Raw genomic sequence first — 27,291 nt, forward strand, 5'->3', positions numbered from 1 at the left:
GGTATCAATGTTAAACTGTGGATCTTATCATTGTACTGAGAGAACATCTTTGTTCTTAGGAATACAGTCTGAAATGTTTAGGGTTAAAGAAGAATCATGTCTGCAACTTTACCTCAAATGATTTGGAAAAACAAATATGTGCGTGTGTTTATGTGTATATATGCACACGTACACATTTAGAAAGAAAGCATTAAAGCAAATAAACAATGGACTCTTCGAAGTTCACTTTGTACTGTTCTTGCAACTCTTCTATAAATTTGAAATCATTCTGAAATGAAAGTCTTTTTATAGATTTTTTTTAATGCACAAAAATATCTCAATTGGATTTAGTGAATGATAGAAGGAGGCATTTGGGTTTTTTCAATCTATGATAGCTTTACACAAAATTAGTGCAATGATGGAAAGTAACAAGCCCAAGCCTCCTGCACACCCATTGCAATAAATCATTTCATTTGGACCCAGCCCAAAAATCAGACCACAGAGGAATGTTAGCAGCTGAACTGCTCCTTTTTTTTTTTTAATACAAAGTGTCCCTGGGGTCAGGACCTACCAAGGAGGACTTCCATGGCTCCCTCACAGAATGTTTCAAATAGATATAATTAATTGCTAATGAATCAGATCTCTAGTGACAGAGGGCAAGCAATATTCTAGGGAGTCGGCAAGATTCTTGGATGGAGCAAGGAGACTCTCTCCTGTGGGAAATAAGAAGGTCTGAATTATTCCAATCCCTTTCCCTTTCTATCATGAAACTTAGTAATACTGCATATAGAATGACTACAAAGTGCATTTTGCTGTGGGGTTATGCTAAAGGACCCTAGGAAATAGTTGCTGATTCACATATATTTATTCATTCTTTACTTAACTCTCATGATCACTTTATCAGATATTTAGTAGAAATACTAACTCCCCATTTTACTTATTAAAAAAACCTATAAAGGGGGGCATCTGTGTGGCTCATTTGGTTAAGCATCTTGCCTTAGGCTCGGGCTGTGATCCCAGGGTCCTGGAATCAAGCCCAAAGCCCCGCTTCTGCCCTCCCCTCCCCGCTTGTGATTTCTTCCTCTCTCAAATAAATAAATTATCTTCAAAAAAAAAAAAACCCTCATTAAAAGTAAGGAGTGGAAAATCAAATGCTCTTTAAAAAAATTAAAAATTAAAAAAATTTAAAAGCCATACAGGGAAATTATACAACCTGCTCAAGATTTCATAGATAGCAATGGGAAACACTTGAGCAAGTATACTCTTACTTGGCTAACCAGTCTGCAAGAGTTTTGACATGGCTATAGGTTTACCTCCATTTCACACACTGAGATCTTTCTCAGCTTTTGCAAATCAAGGAGATGGCCATTCTCTTCAGGTTCACTCATATGACAAAGAAGTAGTTGTAAGGACTGAACTCTACAGCCTCTTGTTTTTTTCAGCTATAAAATGGGAATAATACCCACCTACCCAAAGTACAGACATTACTGTGGAAATCCAGTATTAATTCCAAAATGTTCCAGTAGGTTACAAGGAGCTATAAAACTGGTTATTAGTAGTAGTGCTACTAAATAGCATTCTCTAATTCATCTTAAAATAATTCGATGTTTTCTGTGATGATTCAGAAAAGCAAATGATGGTACCTCCTCCTTTCTTGGCACCTTGGGCAACTTAGGTGATCTGGAAGCTCTTGGCAACGCTGTTGTGCTCTGCCTGACAAGGACAGATCTTCTGGAATTTCTCTCATTGATGTTCTCATAATCCCCCATATGCCAGGCGATAGAACCACGACTGTATTTTCCTTGCATATCCATAATGTCAGGTTTTGGTTGCCTGAAATTGGAACAAAATGGTTGGTTCTCAAATTCGAAAGATCTAGAAACAAGTCCATTAGTTTTCAGATAGTTGAGATTTGTCTGTTCCCTCGTGATTCCAGGTGATTTTTAGCTGTGTGGCTGGAGAAAGTTAGGGACCTGAACCATCAGCCAGTATTCTAAGAAGTTTCCGGACTCTGCCTCCTCCAACAGCTGTGCAGCTGTGGAGGCTCAGGAAACTACCACCCAGGATAGATACTAATCTAGGAACCTTGTTGATGAATTCACCCCTGTATCATAACTGATCCTCCTTCATTCTCTTTCCCCATTGAGATCCTTATCTAGGTTCCAACATCCCTAAATTAGAATACTAAGTTCTGCCTTCCCATTATAAAGGACCGCCCTGGGGGAAAAGCGAAAAAGATCAAAGGAGACAGGATTTGCCATCTCATCTGGAAGCCTGTGTTCTGAAGAAGCTCTTGGAGCTTCTTACCGTACCCTCCCTTTCCCTGAGTGCTCAGAGCCTCTTGGTCACTGCAAATTTCCCTTCCTAGCATCTGAGCTTTATGGGTTCCCAAGTTCTTTGGACCAAGTTCTTTGGCAAGTTTGCCTTACCCTTTGCTCATTTGAGAAGGTAGGTGCCTTTACTGTATGCCTGGCACCCGACGAGGTGGTAGGGAGACAGCAATAACGGGCAGACAGCAAACAGGTAAGTCAAGTATTTGGGAAGTATCATGAAGAAAACCAAAGCCAGATAAGGAATCGAAAATGCCAGGCATGCTGTTTTTGTTGGGGTGGGCTGAGGAGGAGGAGGTATCCCTTGAGCAGGGAGCTAGATGAAGGGAGGGAACCAGCCGTTCTCACAGTGCCCTGGGGGTCGGACACTCCCTCCCACTCCCTAGAACCACAGATCCCTGCACTGGGCAGGAGCTGACCCAGTTGTTCTCCAGCAACCCTCGCTGACACTCCATAGCCTTCAGAATGAAGTCCAAATTCCTTAGCACAGCACACAAGGGTGTGTGCTGCTGCTGTTTGTTTTTCATCTGTTTTCTTTTTTAAAATGGTTTGCCCATGTGGGCCTTTCTGGTCTGTACTCAGCGCCTCCCTCTTCCCAGACACCCACACAGCACTCCATTGTGCGCTCACCCGTCCCTCGGTGAGCTCTGAGGAAGTCAGGCTTTCAGACCTTCAGCCTTCTGCTGCAACTTTTCCTTTTGCTTGTAATTCCCTCCCTCCTCCTCCTCTTCTGACAAACTGCAGCCAAGGCTTTAAACCTCACCTTTTCTGGAAAGACTCCTTCCTTATTCCTGTCAGGTAGCATTTTTTCTCCTCTGATAGCACATTGCATTGGACTTCTTTTGTAGAAACTATCAGCGTCTGCTTAAATGTCTAGTGGAGCAGTCTCTCTCCCTCTGAACTCAGCGCTCCTTAAAGAGCCTGGAATGTCTCTTTCATCACAGGATCTCTAGTGCTCATTACCTGGCCTGACTCACCTGGACACTCAGCTAGTCTGTGATGGGTGCAGTAATGAGGAAGAGAGGGAGGAGATCAAAGCTGAGTTATGTTTCCCTCTTACTCTTTTCCACTTGCCTGCTTCTGCAGCCTCCCTCTTTTTTTCTAAGGATTATTTTTGTTTATTTGAAATAGAGCATGCAAGAGAACAAGAGAGAGAACCAAGAGCAGGGAGCAGAGGGAGAGGGATAAGCAGACTTCCCATAGAGCAGGGAGTCCCACCTGAGACTGAATCCCAGGACTCCAGGCCCGATCACCACCTGAGCCTAAGGGAGACGCTCACTTAACTGAGCATTAACTGAGCCGCCCAGGCGTCCTTCCTGCAGCCTCTTTTTCCCTCCCACCACCAGCAGGTGTGGAGGAGCAGATCACAGTCTGGTTTGTCTGAGTGCTTTTATTTACAAACACATATTAATAGCTGGGAATAATTCCAAGAAAGTTTAAAGAACGAGAGAGCTAGTGAGTAAAATGTATGGGGCAAGTATTGTTTATAGTTTATAATAGCTTGATTAATGATTCATAAGAGAATCATTTCATGCAAATGTGCCATATTTTCTATAAAAATAATGTATTACAACTGAAGGTAATATTACACTTACATTTAAATGAAAGCTTGAAACACATTAACAAAAATAATGTATCGCAGAAATAATTATACTGAATAGAAAAGGAAAATCCTTGTATGCAGTCAATTTTTTATAATCTTCTATTTTAATTTCAGAATATCCTCTGTCCCTGAATCTTGAATCCCCAGGAACAATGGAAAGCTAAAAATTAGTTGTGTTTCAATGAATTTAAAAGTCTTATAAAAATAATAGACACAGTAACTGTGGAGATTTACACACACTATATTGAACTTACAACTGAGCCACAAAAGTTGAAAGAGGTAAATCCAGGAGCAGAAGGTTTAGCTCCAGAATGATTTGGGGCATAAACGCTAGGCCATCAGCAATGATTTGAGGTTATACAAGCACACAGCGGCAAACACACGCACCAAAATAGGTAACAAAGATTGTTAGTGTAACAATCTTACTATTATTATGTTAAGTAGGCCCCTAAGGGTCAGATTCTTTTCTTTTTGAAACAATTTCAAGCTTATAAAAAAGTAGAAGTACATTACAAGAGCTTTTTTTCATGAACAGTTTGAAAGTATGACATGATACTCATCACCCAAATACTTGAGTGTGTTAATTCCAACCAATAAGGACATTCTACATAACCTCAACATAACTAACACAATCGGAGAAAATCAACACAAGCAATAAAAGCAAAAACGAAGTAAGTGGGACTACACCAAGCTAATAAGCTTCTACACGACAGGAGAAATCATCAACAAAGTGAAAAGACAACTTGCAGAATGGGAAAATTTATTTGCAGACCATATATCTGCTAAGGTGTTAATATCCCAAATATATCTCCAACATAATTTATACAGCTCAGTAGCAAACAAGAAATAATAATCCAATTTAAAAATGTGCAAAGGACCTGAATAAACATCTTCCCAAAGATAGACAAATGGCCAAGAGGCACATGAGAAGCCTGCTCAACATTAGTAATCATTAGGGAAATACAAATAAGCCACAATGAGATTTCACCTCATGCCTGTTAGAATGGCCATCAGCAAAAAGACAAAGATAATAAATGTTGGTGTGGATGTGGAGACATGGGAACCCTCATGCACTGTTGGTGAGAATGCAAATTGGGACAGCCACAATGGAAAGAGTATGGAAGTTCATAAAAAAAATTAAAAATAGAACCACCATATGGTCTAGCAATTCCACGTCTGGGAATATATCCAAAGGAAACAAAAACACTAGCTCAGGAAGGTATCTGCTCTCCCAGTTTCACAGCAGCATTATTTGCAGTAGCCAAGACATGGAAACAACGTTAATGTCCCTCGATGGATGGAGGAATAAAGAAGTTGTGATATATCACAACTTCTTTTATACACACACACACACACACACACAATGGAATATTCGTCAGCCATAAAAAATGAGGAAATCCTACCATCTGTGACAACATGGAGGGGACTTGAAGACATTACACTAGGTGAAATAAGTCAGACAAAGAAAGACAAATAATGTTTGCTCTCACTTATATGTGGAATCTAAAAAGAAAGACTACCAAACTCATAGGAAAGAAAGCAATCAGACTTGTAAGCAGAGGTGGGAGTTGAGGGGGTGGAAGTTGGAGGAATGCAGACAAAAGGTAGAAGCTTCCAGGCACAAGATACAGAAGCACTAGGTATGTCATGGGCAGCATGACGATTAAAGCGAACACAGCTGTGTGATGTATAGGAAAGTTGCTAAGAGAGTAAATTCTAAGTGTTCTCTTCACAAAGGAATTTGTTTTTCTTTCTTTTCTTTTCTTTTTTTTCTTTTTTTTTTTTTTGGTATCCACATGAGTTGATGGATTTTAACTGAATCTACTTGGTAATCATTTCATAATATATGTAAATTGAACCATCATGCCCTACATCTTGAACTTATGCAAGGAGGTATGTCAATAATTATTCCCCAATAAAACATCAAGGAAAAGCAGAGGAAATCAGAAAATTAACATGTTTGTATTGCTATTACCTAATCCTCTCAGACACCATTCCAGTTTCCCAATAATGTCTGTTTTGCAAAAGGATCAATTTAAGAATCACACATCGCATTTGGTTTTCTCATCTTTTTAGTCTCCTTAAATCTGAAATCCTTTCCCAATCTTCCTGTGACTTTCACACAGCTTTGGTACTTTGGGAGAACACAGGCCAGTTATTTTGTAGACGTCCCTCGGTTTGGGTTTATCTTACGTTTTCTCTTAATTAGATTCAGGCCGTGCATCCTCAGGCAGGAATAACACAGGATGGCGATGGTGTGATTTGTCCCGTTACTGGCGAGGGTCACTAAGGTCACTTGATGGAGGTTGTATCTGCCAGGCTTCTCCTTTGTAAAATTACTATTCCCATTCGTTATTGGTATTTTGTATTCAGAAGTACTTCAGTATTTCGATATTCAAAAATACTTTGAATTTATGTAAAAACTTCATTCCATGTCAAATATTCAATTAATTAATTAACATCAGTATGGACTCAGGATTTTCCTGTTTTGTGCAGTGGGCTATGATCCGTTCATAACATTCATTTTGATGCTCAGATTGTCCCAGATTCAGCTAGAGGGATCTCTTTTAAACTCACTTCTGTGTCCTTTTGATTGCCCCCATCATTCTTTGGGCGTTTCCTTTTCAAAACGAAAAGATATTCCAGGTTCATCTTTCCTTTCTCCAGGCCTGGAATAGTCCATTTCTTGAAGGAACTCTGGTTCCTTTTAGTGGAAAATGGTATTTACAAACCAAGATCCAGGTGCTAGATATTCCTCTTAGTGTTGAGGTGTCACTGTCACACAACCTTCTCAGATAACATTACCCAGGATTCATTAGGGTGTTGGTTCTACTTTTTTCCCTTTCCATATTTGTAGCTCGCTTCTCCTACAGTGAGAAACCTGATAACCATTCTCTTTATGTATTTACTTATTTGACTGGTTTTCCTGTCGATAACCAATGTCTCACTGCTACCACCACCCCCCTCTCCACTTTGTGCATGTTCTCCTCACCCCATTTGGTACCCAACACCCCAGCCCAGGAGGCCTCTTGCAGTCTTTCTCACCCTACTCTGAACTACTACAGTTTGTCTCATCATTCTTTGTTAAAAAATTAACAGTTCAAATAATACAATGTGTCAATTCTGGAAATGAGATGTCTTTCCCCTCCCTAGAGCTTGGTGTTGTTGCTATTTGTTGTTTTTTGGCAGTTGTTTAATGACTTTCTCGGACTAATTGTCTAAATTTTGTCATGTGTGCCTCCTGAATTTTCTGCTTGGTTAGCTTAGTGGTCAGCTAATGTCGGGTAGAAATTTCCTTAAATGTCTCAAATCAATACATCTTCTGGCCTTTGTGTGTGTTGAGGCATACCTTCAATGCTCTGGCAGGCAGCTTACAACTCCACCTTAGCCTTCATTTCCTACTTGCATAGAGTTTCAACATTAGCCATAGGTGAGAGATTAGGACCTTCTCGTGTTTTTCCTGAGCATGTGCACAGCACTGCACACGTTCGTAGCCTTCTATATTTCCAAGAATATGTTGGAGCCTTTCAAAATCCCCTATGGATGTCTCATTTCCCAATTTTTCATTTTAAGATTTTTAATGCACTCCTTTGCCCAACTGGTGGTGTCCCCTCAGGCAGCTGTGGTATTAAACAGTTACTGCTGATGATTTTTGACTGATAATTTTGCTGATGATTTTGAATCCCCATAAGATAGAGCTGTTCACACAGAATCAGGTCAAATAATGACAAGCCCTAAGAATGGGCTTTTTCCAGAGATTTGCAAGATGGATCAAATGTGACATTTCTCTGAGTATGATACTTTTCAAGGAACTTCAAACCCATGGTTCCCCTCCAGTGACTAATAGGCTGCTTGTTTTCACAGCTACTATGGTTGTGAGGCTATTGGTTTTTTCAAGGCAACCATGGAGCTGGCAAGGAAGGATGGGAATAGAGCAATTTGTTTTTTTTATATTTTTTATTAAGGTTTTAATGTAATTCAAGTATACTTAACATACAGAGTTCTCTTAGTTTCAGGGGTACAATATAGGGATTAAATGATTATATACATTACTCAGTGTCATCATAAGTATACTCTAATCCCCATCACCTATTTCCCCTATCCCCCCACCCACTTCCCCTCTGGTAACCATCAGTTTCTTCTCTATAATTAAGAGTCTGTTTCTTGGTTTGTTTCTGGGGAATAGAGCAATTTAAATTTAAAATGCCCAAAGATCATTGTTCTTTCTGAGATTCAGTGTTTTTTCTTTTTTTTTTTTCAGTGCTTTTTCCTAAATAAATACTTCATGGATTATTGGAAATATTTGTTTATTAACTTCCAGTGCTTTGAAAAAAAATTAATTTTCACAATTTTTGCCACTGCTCTTATTTCTTCTTGGAGGAACAGATTTTTGGAGGTACTTACTGCACCATTCCCAAAGTGCTTCCTAAACTAAATCATTTTAAAGTATAATGGAGACTAACTATTTAAGGAGAAATTGCCTGTGTCTTTTGCTTCCATTTCTTCATTTGCACCTCCTCCATACACTGCATTCTATTTTGTGTTACCATTACTTCATTGTGATGATTCTTACTTCAGCCAACAGCAACCTCCTTTCCATCTGCCAGATCAAATCATCTCTTTTCAGACTTTCTAGTATGACTTCCCAGAAGCTTTTGCAATTGTTGACATTATCCTCCTCCCACTTTTCCACTTGGGCTTCTAGAGCTCTTCTCTTTATGTCTCTCCTCCTCTTATATTACCTCATCTACATTTCCTTTAGAAGAATCCCTTATTCTTTTTGCTCCTTTATCATTGGTATTCTCCCAGAATTCCATCCTTGAGTCTCATCTCTTGGTATACTACCACCCATCTCCAAACCAGGAAATGGCATTTATATCCAGTGACCCAACCAACATCAATACACTCATGTTTGAAATTTCTGCTTTCACCTCTATAACTTAAACAGAAATTCCAAGCTCCTTTCTGATCATAGTGCCAGAATATCTCATAGCTAGTAATAATTTCTTGCATTCATTAAGATATATAAGCTTCTAGACACTATGCTATTTGCTTGATATGTATTACTGCTAATTTTCATAATAATCCCATATGGTAGATATCATTTTCTGCTTTTTTACATCTAGGGTTAGATTGATTAAGTAATTTATCCAGGATCAAACAGTTAAAAAGCGTAGAGCTGGGACTTGAACTCAGAGTTGTTGGATTATAAACTTATGTGATCTCATCTGTAAAATGGGGATACTATTAAAATATGAGAGTTAAATGAGAATTAAATGAGTTAATTCTTATAAAGCACTTAAAATAGTATCTGGCCCATGGTAAAAATTCAATAAAGTGTTGGCCATTTATTATTTCTCACTTATCTCCCCATCTCCCTATTTCCTATCTCCCTCAAATACAGTTTCCTTCCTGTATTTCTGTTTTGGTCAATGACTTAACCAAAAACCCAACCACCCAGAAGAGACCATCAGAATTGCGTTTGATTTTTCCATCTCCTCCATTCCTCCACATTTAATTGGTTGCCAAGTGTCACTGAGTTTTTCTGTAAATCATCTCATAGTCCCCACCTCTGTAATTCTGGCTCCCTTCATTGTGATAATGACAATATCACTTAACTTGTCTTCCTTCCCCCGGGCTCCCCTTTCGCTGCTCGTCCATTCAGCAGTTTTCTATACCCCTTATGTGCCAGGTATCCTTTCTAACACACAGATTTGATTATATCACTTCCTTACTTAAAAACATAAAAACAACAGTTGTTGCCTACAGAATTAAGCACAAAAATCTTTAGCATGGAATTTGCAATAGTACACAGTCTGGACCCTGTGCTGCAATTCCAGTATTGCCTCCCACCACACCCCTAAACCAGTACCCTGTTTGAGCTACACCAGACTCCTAGTCATTTCCTCAGCACATCGTAAGGGTTCACTCCTCCATGCCTTTGCTTATACGATTCCTCCTGGCTGGGTGTTCCTTTCCCAGCTCTAGTTCTACGCCCTCCTTTTCATTTCCCAAGCAGCCTTCATAATGTAGCTCATGTTACATCTCCTACAAAGCTTTCCTGAATAGCAGCCTGACCTTCCACAGTGGGCCGCAGTCATGCCCTCCTTTGTTCCCCGTGCTACTATGACTGCGTTTCATACTGATTATACTTGGTGTCGTCGTGGTGACTCTCAGTAAATCTGTAAGTAAAGGGAAGGAACTGTTTCCTACTTTTTTGTGTTTTCAATGTCTAGCAGAGTTCCTGACACAGAGCATGTTTTCAGTCAGTTTTGGTTGCTTCTCTAAAGACAGTTTAAAAAAATGCTTTATCATCATCTCTAGCGAGAGGGTCTGTGATGGTACATGATAGGAGGTTTGGTGTGAGGTGGAATTGATTTAAATTCATACTCTCCCTGTTGCTGTTTGAATTTCTTAAACTGCAAGCGTGTTTTATTTTTATAATAAAACATGTCTGAGTTTTCCTTAAAAATTGTTGGTTACTTGGAAGATGACCAAAATTGTCCTCGCAGCCTGGGCAGCATAGAAATGGGTTGAGAAGATAAAACAGACTTCAGCGCTAAGTTAGGAAGTGACTGGCTGGGCCCCGCTTATGTAACTGTCTAAAACTGAGGGGACAAACAACTCTCATTTAGACTCTTCTGCCAGAGAAAATACTCTGGAGAGCTGAGGACAGGGTTCTGCTAGGGGTGGGGCTCCGTTTGGTCTTCGGGGTTCCCGCCTTTTTGTGACTAGAGTTGGACCCATAGGAGGCTCTAGGGCAGCCACTTTGATTCATGACCAAACAAGTCAATGAAGTCTCAGTATGTTGGCGAAATAACCAGCCTGAATTAATCTGTTTACTTAAATGGATCAAAATAACTGGTTACTCTGGATATTGACCACCCAGCATCAGTCTTGCCCAGGAGTGAAGCTTTTTCCACTACTTGGACATCTTTTGGATTCCCTCTGGTTGGCTAAAAATAGTGCTAATAAGTGGTAAAATTACAGTCTTCTGGATTCCACAGTTAAGGAAACAAATTACTAACTGTTTAGGTTCCAGTGAGTCAGTCTGGTCGCCTAATATAGACCCAGAAAACAGTTACTCGCTTGAGTTTCAAATAGAGAAATATGTGGAAGTGTCCCTTGAGGGCCTCAGTATTTTCTGTGTAGTGTCATAGGGATGGAGCATGCCTCTCTAGCCTGTGAGGAGACTGGTGCTGTATCTGGTCACCATATATGGTGACTGAATGACCATATATTGTCAGCGTATAGGGTGACGACCTATATTCTCAGCACGTTAGTTACCTTAAATATTTGCTTTCTCACAGGACCATTGATTTCTGCTCTTTCCACTTCCAGAAGTACTCAAAAGCCGTTGATGGCACATGGAAATTTTTGAGAAACACATTTAGAAACCATTTGGCAGGATCTCTGCTTTCTGGGAGACTAAGCCTTCTCTCCCTGTTATTTTTCTCTTTGGAACATTCGCAAGAAAATACGACCCCTGTTTTTGAAAGATCTTTCTGAATTTATGGTGTCATCTACACCTAAAGTCGGAAAGTGCCAAGAAATTACCATTAGGCCTTTAAAGATGTTTTTCATTGTATTTTTCCTTTTTTGAATTGGCCTTCTACATAGATGGAGTGGGTGTTCCTGCTGACATAGGCAGCCGCATATGTCGTGTGATTTCAGAGACACCAGCTGCCGGAGAAAATGCTCCCTTCGACCCTCCCTTGCTGTTTCCTTTTATTCCACAACCAGAGACCAGGCTTCCAGTGCACACGGTTGGGGAGAGGCGCTATAAAGCATTTTACCTGACCCTTCTAGAGAGAATGTATCTCGAAGGGGTAGTACCATGAAGGAGGAACTGAGGAAATTGGGGTGCCCCAGATCAGCTTTAGCCATATCCTTGTTTAGTTAAGTCCAACCTTTCTTACACATTGATCTTCCTTCTCTCGCTGGTCCTATAGAATCATTCACGATGATGTTGTGTCTTGATTCCAAAAGACCTATCTTAATCCTCTGGGTTAACATGGATTTGATCCTAGATCAACAACTGTCATAGAGCTGATTAAAAACATGACATGTTCTGGGTATTTCATATTTGAACCAACAAAATGAGTGTGCAATTATATTTAACAATTATTAGTAGAGAAAAATTTAATGCTAATAGAATTTATACTAGGTTAGTTGTTGCCCAACAGATTCTTACTGAGTGGAAAGAAAAAGAGGCTAATGAAAGAAGCTAATTTTTAGTAATTCATAGCCAAAGGAGCTTCTGGAGATTTAGCTGGAAGGCATGTGCCATGTCTACTTGTTTAATGTTCTGTCTTCTGGATACTAGGAAAACTGACAGGCTACCTCTGAGTTGTAACTTAACCTTTTTAAGATCAATGTCCAAAGTAATATTCAACTGAATGATTAGGACAATTTGAGGTAATTTATAGCACTGAAGATCCAGAGCTCTCTGTCTGTTAACCCTGTCTTTAGACAACTAGAGTCTTATCTAGAGTTTTTTGACCAAATACCTAGTATGTATTTCACAATGTAGCAGTTTCTCTGGGAAGCCATACACAAAGCTGATAGTCTATGTAAAATGGACACATGGCAAAAGGACATTAGTATATGAATAAACAATTGCTTATTTACGGCTGTGCCTATGAATGAATGAAACGGTTACTGAGAGGTTATTTGATTATAATCAGCTTCGTGATGAAGTTATCATTCATGAGGAAATGTAGAACCATTTTTATATTTCTTTGAGTCTTTTATACTTGCAAAAATGCCTGTGATCAGTCTTATGTCATTAACAATTCCAAACTAAACTTCTTAAATGGGTTTGCTTATCTGTGGGCACAAACTGTTTTGCTAAAGTAGGTAGGGCTGTTTAAATTCATAAACAAAATGTGTGTAATTCACATCAGTATGAAACATATACTGTCTCAAGGATACAAATGAAATTGCTTCTCAAAGAAGTGTTTGGGAAAACACAAGAGAAGTCTTCCCAAGCTGCCAGCGTATTTCCAACACAAGATTATTGCTTAAAAGCTATTTTTAAAAGACCAAAAGAGATTGCTAACTGTAAGAATATTTTTCTTTTAAGTAGAAAAAGCCCACTCTCAGACTTTCTTCTAGAAGGAGAGCATCAAAGGCTTGTGCAGTTTTGTAAAATTACACACACCATATGCTTCAGACCTCAGATTGCGATTGTTTGATTTGATTTATTGTTTTATTTCATAGGAAACACAACTGCTTTATTCAAAAGGCTTGTTAAATATTCTACCACTATATTGAAGTAAAGAATTAATTGAAGCAAGAAAGATTTCGCATTACCCTCAATGAACACTTTTTCATGGCTTTGCCAGATTGTCTTCTTTGAGCTCCAGAATGTGAGAAATGCTGTCCTTGCCACAGTGATGTCACCAGCACGTTGCTGGTTGCCCTTATGGGGCCCAGCTGGGCTTCCCGTTCTACGGGTTATGCAATCAAAATCAAACATGTTGTCTTCCTGTGCAGAAAAATGTCCTCCAAAAGGTTCCTGTTGCCAAGAGTGTGTCCACAGTGTAGAAATACACAGAGGTGTTTATTGACTCCCATTCTGTATTTTCAAATGATTTATATGAAGTGACTATTTCTCATGCACATGACTTCAGAGGCAGCTGTCCAAAATCTTACCAGAAATGCAGCATATTGGATTGATGAGGGTCACCTCTTAGGAATGTTAAATATAATTCCTAGTGCTAGAGATATGAGAGATTTTATATAAGACATTCAGGAAATTCTGCCAATTTCAGCAGCTAAGGACTTCTGAAATACCAAGTTCAAGGTTTCTCTTTGTGCTTTCCTGGGCATCCCTTACTTGTTTGTGGGCGGATCAGAGAACAGCAAGGGGACAAAGGAGAACAACATATATTTCAGCTGCTTGGAGGCAATCCGGGTGAAGGTCAGTTGGGAGACTACAACAGTATTGACTCAATCTCGTTTTGGACAAGCTTTATCTATCCAGATGGTGAATCTTGACCTTCATTAACTAAGGATAAAGTTGATACAATTTCTTTTTAGTTACTTTGGAGATTTGAATATACTATACACAAAAATAGGCAAAAGAGTTTAAAGAAACCTGGGTACCAATCACCCAATTTGAAATCTTTTCAATTGGTAGCCAATCTTATTTCATCTCTATCCTACTTACTAATCTTCCCTCTCCAAACGACATATCTTATAGTTATGACTCTCAAAAATTTAAAAACTGTTTTTCTTTAGCACAATCACAATGCCATTATTTGTCCAGAAAGTTTAACAATTTTACCATTATTCAGCATTTAAAATCTTAGTTGCCTCATAAACCCTATATTTTTGATAGTTTGTTAGAAACAGAATCTAAATAAGCGTCACACCTTGCAATTGGTTGATCAGTCTTTTGAGTTTCTTTTCATTCATAGGTTCTGTTTCATCTCTTAGCTCCTCCTCCTTCTCCAATTCTCCAATTCTCCAAAAGCCCCAATTCCTTTTAGTGGAAAAGTTATTTGAAGAGTAGAATCTGAGGGGCCTGGTTGGCTCAGTTGGTAGAGCATGCAACATGCTAAGATTGATCTCAGCATCATGAGTTCAAGCCCCACATTGGGTATAAAACTTACTCAAATATAGATAGACAGAGAGCAGAATCTGAGTAGTAGAGGAGCTCACAGCTACTGAATTCCTTCCTACGTCTAGGCCTTCAGAGTAGATAGAGCTAGGAAAAAATATATGTAAATACATACAATCATACATACATATATGTGTGTGTATATATATATCTTCCAATCAAATTCAGGGACTGTTTTTCAGCTCCTTTATCTTAACATCTGTATTTCCCTTCTTCCACTCCAGGAATCCTGGTACTCAACCAAACTGGGAATGATTGAATAAGAACATCACATTCTTGCTCATTTGCTTTATCCCACAGTACACCCACAACAGAGTCAGAGTAACACCACCAACACTTTCACCAAGCATTTTGCAGTTCTTTTTGTTCTTGGAGTATACCCCACCAGATATTTGTACTCAGATGACTGTGCTTTAAAGTCTCCTGGAATATTCCCTCTTTGTAGGTTAAACCATCAACTGGGTACACATCTAGTTTGTTTTTTTTTTTAAGATTTTATATTTATTTTATAAATGAAAGGTAAGATAGAAGGTAAGATATATATCTTACCTGTAAGATATGCACATGATTCCAAAGTCAAACCAAGTATTGTCTTCCTATTCTTTTCTTGTTACCATACGCAAGTGACCTCCAACAAAAAGGGTTGGAAGGTGTCATGGTAGATTTGTGGGAGGAGGTGAAGCCTAAGTCACGTCCTACTGAACAGCTGCAAAGAGTGAATTAGATTCTGGGAAAAACTGTCTCAAGGCCTTAGCTTGGCTCAGTGAAGAAAACATTTGTTCTGTCACCCACCATGTAATTCATCTTTGAATTTTAATGAGTTAGCCTTTAGGCTGCTAGACGGAAAACAAGCTGCAGCATTCTGGAAGTCCTGCTGTCTTTATGCATTGCTATAGAAGCCAGAAATGAAAAGTTTTTGTCAAATATGTGGCAATGTGCTCCAAGGTAATGTGTCTGAATAGGTGAAGCTCCATCTCTGAAGTGATAGCAATCCCACTACAGCAGTTCTAGAAGCTAACTCCTAACCATCCTTCAAGATCAGGGGATCTTATGGAGCCTTCCTGATCCTCCCACAGAGTTTTGTTTCCCGGTTACATGTTTTCCTTGTGCCTCCTAACATACTCCCTATTGTAAAAGGCACGACACTTCATTGTTACACTTTCTCAAGTATCTAAACACAGCACAAAACCTAGCCAGGCACAAATAGGTAATCAATCAATATTGATTCAATATTTTTATCACTGCATCCTAATATACTCTAGTGTAATTATCTGTTGATGTGTCTCTTCCCCCCATATGATAATTTCTTGAGGGCAGGAATTGTCTTGTTTCCTTGGTATTACACTTGCCCATAGGTTAACTGGCACAATGAATAGGGGTGATACTATTGAAATTGAATTAGAATTCTTGAGTATAAACAAGATGCTTTTGAGGATTTTAAGTATGAGGCAACATTAAAAGACAAAGTCATGAAAAACACGCTCATAAATTTTCAACTGTGGCTTAATGTTATAGCCTGACATCTATACCCTCAGACTATATAAACATAATATGAATGTTCCTGTATATTTCATTCTATATTATTTCACTTTTTAAAATAATATTTTATCTATTTATTTGACAGAAAGACAGCGAGAGAGGGAATACAAGTAGGGAGACTGTTAGAAGGAGAAGCAGGTCCCCCGCTGAGCAGAGAGCCCAATGCAGGGTTCAGTCCCAGGACCCCAGGATCATGACCTGAGCTGAAGGCAGGTGTTCAATGACTGAGCCACCCAGGAGCTCCTATTTCAACTTCTAAAATAGTTAATTTTTAGTCCATCTGGAATTTACCTTATTGTATGTTATAAGGTATAGGTGTTATTTTACTTTTTCTAGAAGTTGAGCCAGTTGCCCCAATTCCAGTTTTTCTTGGGTCTTGTGTCAAGGTGGATAACTCTTCCCTGGGACACTGGATATCCTTGCTGATGTAGACCTGTCGTCTCCAACCTCACGTGAGCCTTCAGTACTCTACAGAGCAGCAAGCTTTTTATTTATCCTTAGTGCACATCTTCAACAGCCACCCTAGCCCTTCCTTATTTCCTCAAGACTCCTACTCGCATCTCATTCCCACTATTTTCATTAGTCCTCTAGAGGACAGAGCCTTGCATAACACTTCACGGACTACTGAATTGTACAATAAAAATGATTAAAATAGTATTTTATGTTATGTATATTTTACCATTATAAAAAATATGCACACAAAAGAGTCCATCGAGAAACCTGAGGCCATCAGATCTATACTCCTTCAACACCACCATCAATGTCTACCCCACACTTACATGTACAAGAACATCTCTACCTACATAGCCAAGGAAACCATTTCTCCTTCCTTTCAGTCTCTGGAAATGAGGGAGTTTTTCTCATCTGGGGTCTCCATATTGACCCGGGCCATTTCACGCCTAGCTGCATCACCACTTACCCATCACCCCAAGCAGTGAAGACTTCTCTAGGATAACATTTCTCCTAACCTAAGAAAACTTACAGTTGATTCCTCATCTCCTCCAGTTACTATTTATATTTTCTCATAGTTTCTTTCTTATCCAAATTTTTCAAAATCATGCCTGTACTTGTTGAGCACTTCATACCTCAACCCATTCTACTGGAGCTTCCATCCCTCTCTTCCTTCTACTTCTCCCAAATTGTTCTATTTGTTCTAGTCTCATTATGGTCTCTGATGACTTTCTGTCTACTTTCTTCAGTGGGCATTTTTCAATTAACATCTTATTTCACTTTGGACACCTGATTCTATTGGCTCTCCTCCTTTCTTCTGTCTTTTTTCTTTTTTTTAAGATTTTATTTATTTATTTGAGAGACAGATAGCGACAGAGAGCACAAGCAGGGAGGAGAAGGAGAAGCAGGCTCCCTGCTCAGCAGGGAGCCTGATGCTGGGCTCCATCCTAGGACCCTGGAATTATGAACTGAGCTGAAGGCAGATGCTTAACGGACTGAGCCACCAGGTGCACCTTCTAATGCCTTCTTTCGTGGCTCTTTTCTTTTTTCAAACAGCAGGAGTTTGAATTCCCTACAATTTTATCTTTCTCTGGTCTTCCCTATTCTCATCCACTCGCATTTTTTTCAGATACAACATAATTATAATGACAGAAAAAGCTCCTTGGCACAGCTCTTTCATGTAGTTTCACATATTTATCTATCTGCTTCTTACTGGATGTCCCACAGGTACTTCCAATCCACCTGAACTCATCATCATCACCTTCTTCCCTTTAATGGAGATGCTTCTTCTGTGCTTGTCTGAGTTGGTCCATTGTCAAATCATTCACTCAGACTAGAAATTGGAAGCCCATTGCCTCCACTATTACGTTCATCTCCTACATCCAACATCTAAGTCCTGCCAATTTTTGTCCTTGTTAATTCTGGACTTTTTCCCCTCCTCTCCATCTTAACTGCCATCTCTCTAAATTACCATCATTCTCCTGGACCTGACAGATAAACTCCTGCCTGGACTTCCCTATCTCCAGTAATGTCCCCCCAAACCCATTCCCCATCCAAAATCTAAGCATGACTTTATCACTTCAGGCACTACATAAAAAGGAAGGTGGGTAAATTTAAATTCCTTCTTGGGCTTCTCCATCCTCTAAAGTTCAGAAGTAAGAGTGAACTCTTGAAACCAACATTACAGTGTGTCTTAACTAACTGGAATTTAAACAAAAACTTAAAAGTGAACTCATCTAACTCCTGACTCAATTCTGGCTTCACTTGCCCCTCCACCATTTATAACACTTGGGATCCAGTAGCACTGAAGTATTTAGGCATCCACCGATGTTATTTATCACTTCTGAACTTCTATTACTGGTGTCTGCTCTTCTTTTTTTCTTTTTTTAAAGATTTTATTTATTTATTTGTCAGAGAGATAGTGCGCAAAAGCAGGCAGAGGCAGAGAGAGAAGCAGGCTCCCCGCTGAACAAGGAGCCGGATGCAGGACTCGATTCCAGGACTCTGGGATCATGACCTGAGCTGAAGGCAGCAGCTTAACTGACTGAGCCACTGAAGCATCCCAGTATCTGCTCTTCCTAAAACACTTCTCTGCAACCCTACTCATCCTGTGTTGCCCAACCTCACCTTTTCAGACTCCTCCACTGACAGTTTCCCATAACTCCTCTCTCACCCCTGTGCTGGGTTATATGCGTAATATCCCTTTATGGCTATAGCATTGCTCTGTCCGTGTTTCAGAATTATCTGTATGTCTCTTTTCCCCACTATGCTATGAGCTGTTTGATGGAAAGAACAACATCCCAAACATAATTGTTGATTGACTCAATAAATGAGTGGTCCAAGTAACGACTATAAACCAAAGTAGTTAGAAAAGTGTATTTCCTCTCTGAATATCAAGGAGACTATTTAATTTGGAATAAAACTTATGCAAACAAGAGCTTTCCTTCTGATTATCAGTAATTTCAAAACATTCCTGTTACAGGGACTCTTGTAGGTTTTTGTTTGTTTGTTTTGTTTTGTTTTTTATTTCCCCCAGTCTTTTAAATATCCCGCCTGAGCACTGAAGCTCTCTTTCTCATCGCTGTGGTCAGTGAACGTTTGGGGAAATGCACCAGTCACAGTCCTCATGATGACATAGATGAGAAATGATATTCCACAGATAATAAATTCACCCCTACTCACAGCTAAAGTTTCTCCAAACTCACATTCTTTGAAATAGTTTGGCCCCTTACCAGGAAGATGGTAAAAAAAAAATTTTTTAATGATCATTTTTTTAAAGCAGAAAGCAAATATTGTACCTCAAAACAGTCTAGTGCTCCTTGAGAAAATTTTATAGAAGAGAGTAGAGTTAGAATTTATCGCTTTTGAGGTGATAGTTTTCAAAAGCAAATAGAAAGCCTTCAGAAGTAGCTAATTCTGTGGTCAATTTGGGACTTTCTTAAAATGGGGAAGAAAGTTAATCTTTTGCGTGTCAGATCCATGCTGGGTGCTTGACTTCCGTTGACTCTTTATTCTCAAGGGATATGTATGGGATATATGGGATATATATTTTTACTCCCCCCTTTCCCTTGAAACTGAGGCTCAGAGAGCATCTACATTTCATAAGATAAGAGAATTAAACCCAACTCTGCCCAGTTTCAGAGTCTTGCTCTTCCAGGTAAGGGAACCTGAAGTTATGAGTGGGCTTAAAAGGAAAAGTAAAAGAGGTAATGAGGGGTGTCTGTGTGGCTCCACCAGTTAAGCCTCCAACTCTTTTTTTTTTAATATAATTTTTTAATTTTTTTATAAACTTATAATGTACTATCAGCCCCAGGAGTACGGGTCTGTGAATCACCAGGTTTACACACTTCACAGCACTCACCAAAGCACATACCCTCCCCAATGTCCATAACCCCACCACCCTCTCCCAACCCCCCTCCCCCGTCAACCCTCAGTTTGTTTTGTGAGATTAAGAGTGTCTTACGGTTTGTCTCCCTCCCGATCCCATATTATTTCATTTATTCTTTTCCTACCCCCAACCCCCCCATGTTGCATCTCCACTTCCTCATATCAGGGAGATCATATGATAATTGTCTTTCTCTGATTGACTTATTTTGCTAAGCATGATACCCTCTAGTTCCATCCACATCGTCGCAAATAAGCCTCCAACTTTTTTTTTTTAAAGATTTTATTTATTTATTTGACAGAGATCACAAGTAGGCAGAGAGGCAGGCTTGGGGCGAGGGGGGGAAGCAGGCTCCCTGATGAGCAGAGATCCCGATGCAGCACTCCATCCCCGGACCCCGAGATCACGACCTGAGCCGAAGGCAGAGGCTTAACCCACTGAGCCACCCAGGAGCCCCAAGCCTCCAACTCTTGATCTCAGCTCAGGTCTTAATTTTCAGGGTTGTGAGTTCAAGGCCCCTGCTGAGCTCCATGCTGGGGGTGGGGTCTACTTAAGAAAAAAAGATTGTGTTCAATTAGCCAACATATAGCTAATTGAACATTAATAATAAAAAATGAAAAGCAGAAATGATAATAAGTACTACATATTAAATGGACTAGAGTGATTATTATTCTGTTGCTTCGCCTGGTAATATAATAGATATTAAGTAAGAGATACTATTGATCTTCTGTACACCATTTATGTAAATGTTGGTGATGTAAGAATGTTTAAAACTACCATGATCAGGGCATATTTGTGGCTTCACGAAACTGAACCGCTAATAGTAAAATAAAAACAATCTGAGTCCTTGTAACATACTTCATCCTTGTTTTTCTGTGTTCTTTTCAGTGCATAAATTCTGTTTGCCCCGGCCCCAAATTTTAGCTCATCTGTTTACTATTAGTTTGCATCCATGCATGAATTTCATTGCCATACACCATTTTGTTAGGCCCAGCAGCTGCTCTCTCGGTAACCCTGGTCTCTTGAAGAGGTTCTAAGAACTACAGTTCTGATATACTGAGAAATTATAGATGATAGGCCAGGGAATTAGTAATGTCTCTTTCTTACATGTGTCAGACATCTGTAGCTTTCTTTTCTTTTTATTATTATTATTTTTTATTAAGTTTAATTAGCCAATATATAGTAGTACATCATTGGTTTTTGATGTGGTGTTCAATGATTCATGAGTTGTATATAACACCCAGGGTTCATCAGATCATCTGTATCTTTTGTAAATTATCCAGAGAGTAATGCATGGTCAAGAGCCACATTCTGAAATGAAGGAAATGTTCCCCCTCCTGGGCATCAAGTTTCTTCTTAAGAATAACAACACCATCTCTTTGGCTAGCTTTTCTTTCAAAAACAGTAGATTTTTCAAAAAGTAGTTGCATTTTACCCTGTTGCTCAAGAGCTCCAACCTGTGATGAGGAATATTCATTCATTCCACCAGAAACATTTACATGCATCCTGCATTTCTTATCACACCTTCCGCAATTAAATTTTCAATCATATCTTGGCTGTTTCTGTCCTGCCTTGACAATAAGATACAAGGACCACAGGAATTATGTCTGTTTGGTTCAACCTGAATCCCCAGGCCTCACACTGTGCTTGCTACATGGTTGGCACTTGAATATTTATTGAATGGATAGTTGTGGTATTGACGCAGTGCCTACCATGGTAGTTCTGTGTTGACCTGTCAACACGTGCGGCTTCAGCAAGAGCCCGCCTCCCTCCCCACAAAGCAGAAGACAAGGGTGGGACAGGGAGGTTTGGTGGAAGGAAGTGCAAAGACAATTTTTAAGTAATGGACCGAGAGGGCAAATGTAGAAGCAGGTACTGATTATCTCAAAAATTGCAGAACTTTATTACTTGACGCTCATGGAAATCCCTCTAATGGGTCAGGCACAGACAGCCTTAAAAATAGCTGTCAAGATTTATGGCTATTTTGAGGAAACCAACTCCAACAAAAAAAGCACACATCTATGTACCAATATATTTTTAAAATAGTGGCTGTCATTAAGTCTGTGCTAGTTTAACAACTGGTTTTGGCAGTATTTCATTATGGAATAAAATAAGCAGTTTTCTGTGTACCCGCTCACTAATGCCAAATACAGGCACACCTTACACCTTTTTGAATAAACAGAAAGCCCTGCTTGTTCAGGTCAGTGAATATTTCTTTCATACCAAAAGTCTTAGTTTTAGACAGAAATTTTTTCAACTTAGGAGCCCAAATTACTAAAATTCTGGTTGACTATTGTAATTTAGTGTTACTTTTATCAAAATAAAATGCTTGTACATTGTACATAATATAGTGCTAGTTTTTTTCAATTTTAATGAAATAATTTAGGTACATATATACAATACAGATAAATAGTACTAAAAAGCTCATAGTAAAAAACAAAAACCAAAAAACTTCCTTTCTCTCCCTGCTTCCTGTCCCAAAGTTTTCTTCTGCAGAAGTAAGCAATTTTTAGCTCATTTGGTTCTTTTGGAATTTAACCTACTCTTTGTATACAGTAAACGTGCTCTCTAAAGCCCCCCTTTGTCCTGTTCCTGTCTGATTTGATAGTTCCCTAGGCCCTGCATGGCCATATTTCTGGTACTTCCTTTAACACCATCTTTGGAATCCCCTTGCTTGTCAAAGGAAATGTGTTTCTTGCTCTGTCTTCTTTTGTCTTTTCTTGATGTAAAACTCCATTATCTTGCTAGATAATATTCTCTGCTTGCTTCCTAGGAAAAAATACCTTGAGGTTCAATTTTTTTTTTAGTACATATGTGCCTAAATACATGCCTGAAAATGTCTCTTTTCCACCTTCCTTCTAATTATTTGGCTGGGTATAGAATTCTAGGTTGAAAGTCATATTCTGTCAGACATGGAAGGCAATACCCCATTGTCTTCTGGAGTTCAGTATTGCTATCAAGAAGTATGACACCTTTTGGATTCTAGATCATTTGTATATATCCTGTTTTTCCTCTTGAAGGTTTTAAAATGGTCTCTTCATCCCTATCATAGCAAAGTTTCACAGTAATACATGACTTGATATATTTTGTTTTGGATGGGGTTTTTTTTCGCTTTGATGGAGCCTTTTAATTTGGAAACTCATATTATTCCCTTCTGAGAAATTTTCTTGTTTTATTGATTTCCTTCTGTTTTCTCTGATTATTTTCTAGATCTCTTATTGGTCAGATATTAATCTAATTTAATTTTAATTGATTTCTTATTTTCATATTTTTCCCTTTTTTCTTTTCCATCTCTTTCCTCTCTCCTACTTTGGGGAAGTTAACTCAACCGTATAGTATGAAATTTGTATCCCATACTAAATTTCTATACTGATTGTTTTTAGCTAACAATATAATAAGAATTCTAATAAATGCATTTGCTACACTATTTCAATGTACTTCGTTTATTTAACTAATGATAACATTTATTAATAGATTGGCCTGATTTGTTCATTTTAGTTTGTTGTTTGGTGATCAGTTTGATTATCTTTCTCTTTCACTCCAGAAGTATCCTGTTTTGGGTGATAAGTTACATGGTCACACTATTTTCTGAGTACTCAGCATGTTCCAGGTATTGTTTGATTTGATTTGATTGATTGATATTTAAGATTTTATTTGTAAGTAATCTCTACACTCAACAGGGGGCTCAAACTCAGAAGCCTGAGGTCAAGAGATTCATGCTTCACCAACTGAGCTGTCCAAGGGCCCCCCAAGTGTTATTTTAAGTGCTATGTACATAACAACACATCTATACAACAACCCAATGGAGTAGATTCTGTTGCCATCATATAAACTTGGAAATTGAGGCATAAATAATTTAAGCAATTGTTCAAGATGTCACAGATAGTAGGTGGTGAAGCTAAGACTTAAAGTCAGGAAGTCTGTCCTCAAGAGCCCAGGCTTTTTTTTTTTTTTCCCTAAGATTTTATTTATTATTGTTATTTCCACTAATTCCAAACTCATGCTGCCCTTCTTTTCATCGCTGGCATCGAGTTTGTTTGTCCTTACCTTGGACTTTGCAGCCTCCTTGACAACTGCCTTCCACCCCCATCTACTGTCCATAGACACTTGAAATGTTCCTTAAGACATTATTGCTAAGATAAATCTTGGGCCAATACCATGGGCCCTGGTTGGCACAGAGGCAACTTTGTCGTGACATTAGGTCAAAGGCAGGTCAGCAGCTTCTTTCTGGAATGATATTTGCCTGTGAAAAATTCTGTTGTATCATCATCTCAGCAAGTCTCTCATTCGTATGGAAAAAAAAATCCACCCAAGTAGGCAGCCAGAAATTTTCCTAAAATGTTCCTTTAATCCCGGCTTAAATTTAGTCTCTCTCAGGATGTCCTCATGGCTTGAATTTCTCTAGCTTCTTTGGCCTGAGCTATAACAGTTTGTGCCATTATGAGTGTAAGAAGTGGAATTTGTCTTTTATATCTGATTCAGCAAATATATATTGAGTGCTCATTCATGTCAAGCACTGTGTGAAATGTAAGGAAAAGAAGAAGAAAACAAAATATTTCCATGTCCCACACACTTCAGTGATGGTGTGTAGCTTCTACAGAATTTACTTGCCTCTTGTTTAAAAATTTTACTTAAATTCAATTAAGTAACATATATGTATTATTTGTTTCAGGATACAGGTCTGTGATTCATCAGTCTTATATAATACCCAGTGCTCATTACAATACATACCTGCCCCAATGTCCATCACCCAGTTACTCCAGCCCTCCACCCCCCATCTCCTCCAGCAACCCTCAGTTTGTTTTTTATGATTAAGAGTCTCTTATGTTTTGTCTCCCTCTCTGGTCTCATCTTGTTTCATTTTTTCTTCTCTTCCCCTATGATCCTCTGTTTTGTTTCTTAAATTCCATGTATCACTGAGATCATATGATAATTGTCTTTCTCTGACCGAGTTATTTTACTGGTTCCATCCATGTCATTGTAAATGGCAATTTTCATTTTAAAAATTTTTTTTCAATTTCCATTTTTTTGATGTAATATTCCACTGTGTATATATATATATCACATCTTCTTTATCCATTAATTTGTTGATGGACATCTGGGATCCTATTTTGGCTTTTGTGGACATTGCTGCTATAAACACTCGGGTGCACGTGCCCCTCCGGATCACTACATTTGTATCTTTAGGGTAAATACCCAGTAGTGTGATTGCTGGGTCATAGGGAAGCTCTATTTTCAACTTTTTGAGGAATCTCCATGCTGTTTTCCAGAGTGGTTGCACCAGCTTGCATTCCCCCCAACAGTGTAGGAGGGTTCCCCTTTCTCTGTAACCTCACCAACATCTGTCATTTCCTGACTTGTAAATTTTAGCCATTCTGACTGGTGTGAGGTGATATCTCATTGTGGTTTTGATTTGAATTTCTCTGATGCCAAGTGATGTTAAGCATTTTTTCATGTGTCTGTTGGCCATTTGTATGTCTTCTTTGGAGAAATGTCTGTCCATGTCTTCTGCCTATTTTCTAATTGGATTGTTCTTTAATTGATAAGTTCTTTGAAGATCTTGGATACTAGACCTTTATCTGATATGTCACTTGTGACTATCTTCTCCCATTCTTTCAATTGTCTTTGGTTTTATTGACTGTTTTCTTTGCTGTGTGAAAGCTTTTTATCTTGATGAAGTCCTAATTGTTCATTTTTGCCTTTGTTTCCCTTGCCTTTGGGGACATGTTTAGCAAGAAGTTGCTGGGGCTGAAGTAAAAGAGGTTGCTGCTTGTGTTCTCTAGGATTTTGATGTATTCTTGTCTCACATTTAGTCTTTCATCCATTTTGAGTCTATTTTCATGTGTAGTATAAGGAAATGGTACAGTTTCATTCTTCTGCACATGGCTGCCTAATTTTCCCAACACCATTTGTTGAAGAGAATGTCTTTTTTCCATTGGATATTCTTTATTGCTTTGTCAAAGGTAAGTTAACCATAGAGTTGAGGGTTCATTTCTGGGTTCTCTGTTGTGTTCTATTAATCTATGTGTCTGTTTTTGTGCCAGTACCATACTGTCTTGATGATTACAACTTTGTAATAGAGCTTGAAGTCTGGAATTGTGATGCAACCAGGTTTGGTTTTCTTTTTCAACATTCTTTTGGCTATCTGGAGTGTTTCCTACTTCCATAAATTTACTTGCTTCTTAAAACAAAAGTCCCTCCTTGTTTCACTGTTTTTGGTGCATTCTCTTATGACCTCTTTTAATTTGACTATAAACGATTCCTTCATGTCCTATCTGTGCTTATTATTCTTCTTGTTGAAATTAGAAATACAGTACAAATGTACTGGAAAACAATGAGTTGCAATTAGAAGAGACCATATGAAAATTAGGTAATCATCGGTTTATATATCTAGAGAAACTTAAGATTTTTTTAGAAAGAGAATGTTTTTTTAAAGATTTTATTTATTAATCTGAGATAAAGATAGCAAGAATGAGTGAGAGAGAGAAAGAGGGAGAGAAGGGCATGAATGGGGGAGGGGCAGAGGGAGAAGCAGACTCCCCCTTAGCTGGGAGCCCAACGTGCGACTCTAAGCAGGGTTCCATCCCGGGATCCTGGACTCGTGACCTGAGCCAAAGGCAGATGTTTAACTGACTGAGCCAACCAGGGGCCCCAAGAATGTTTTCTTTAATTTAGAAGGAAAAAAGGAGGTAACCCACACCCTGTTACTGCAGTTGTTCTCCATCAAGGTCTATTATACTGAAATCTTCTGTTTACATCTCTCTGTGAGCTACTTGAAAGTAAGGACCCTGCTTATTAATTCTTTAATTCTGAACGTCTGGCACAGAGCAGATTTTCATTTCAAGTTTGTTGAAGTTTATCTTTCTGGTCTTTAGGATGCAATAAATTGTATAACACACCCTTGAGTTAATAAAAGCTTTACAGGGAGGAAAAATAGAGGCACCACATCTGTATAATACATTTGTAAATAGCTATTATAAAATGCATCCTGATTTCAAGAAAGTCAGAGTTTAAAAAGTATGCCTCAGAATGGAGGAAATCCTTTGATTGTCCTTTATTGGACTTCTGGGCCCCCAAACAGAGTGGACTCACCTCCATTACGTCAGCAGGCAAAAATTCATTTTTTTTTTCTTGGACAAAAATTCTTTAGTGCTGGTTTTATTGACTCAGATCATCCTACTCTTCCTCCAGTGCTTTTTCTGAGAAGACTATTAACTTCCAAATATTTATCTGTCATTGTTTTCTTGGATTTCCATTTCCTTGTATTAAGGAAATTAGATTCTTCCCTGTTCAAAATTCTTCCCTGGCTTTATGGCCTTCTATTGTTTCAAAGGTCCTTCCTCTAAGGCTCCTTTCTCCATCTGTAGCTCTCATTCAT

The 27,291-nt window shown here is 38.8% G+C and overlaps 1 protein-coding gene across 1 annotated transcript in view; it reads right to left on the reverse strand.

Moving 5' to 3' along the window:
- Window positions 1–513: 513 nt before the first annotated feature.
- C2H4orf45 (chromosome 2 C4orf45 homolog) overlaps window positions 514–27,291 on the reverse strand; it is a 48,512-nt gene continuing 21,734 nt past the window's right edge. The window contains exons 2-3 of the mRNA XM_045997415.1: window positions 1,623–1,812; window positions 514–692 (exon numbers count right to left, since the gene is read on the reverse strand). Coding sequence (XP_045853371.1) covers window positions 648–692; window positions 1,623–1,812 — 235 coding nt within the window. The 3' untranslated portion in view covers window positions 514–647. The remainder of the gene's footprint in view (window positions 693–1,622; window positions 1,813–27,291) is intronic.

Source organism: Meles meles, chromosome 2, assembly GCF_922984935.1.
Source record: "Meles meles chromosome 2, mMelMel3.1 paternal haplotype, whole genome shotgun sequence".
Lineage (NCBI taxonomy): Eukaryota > Metazoa > Chordata > Mammalia > Carnivora > Mustelidae > Meles > Meles meles.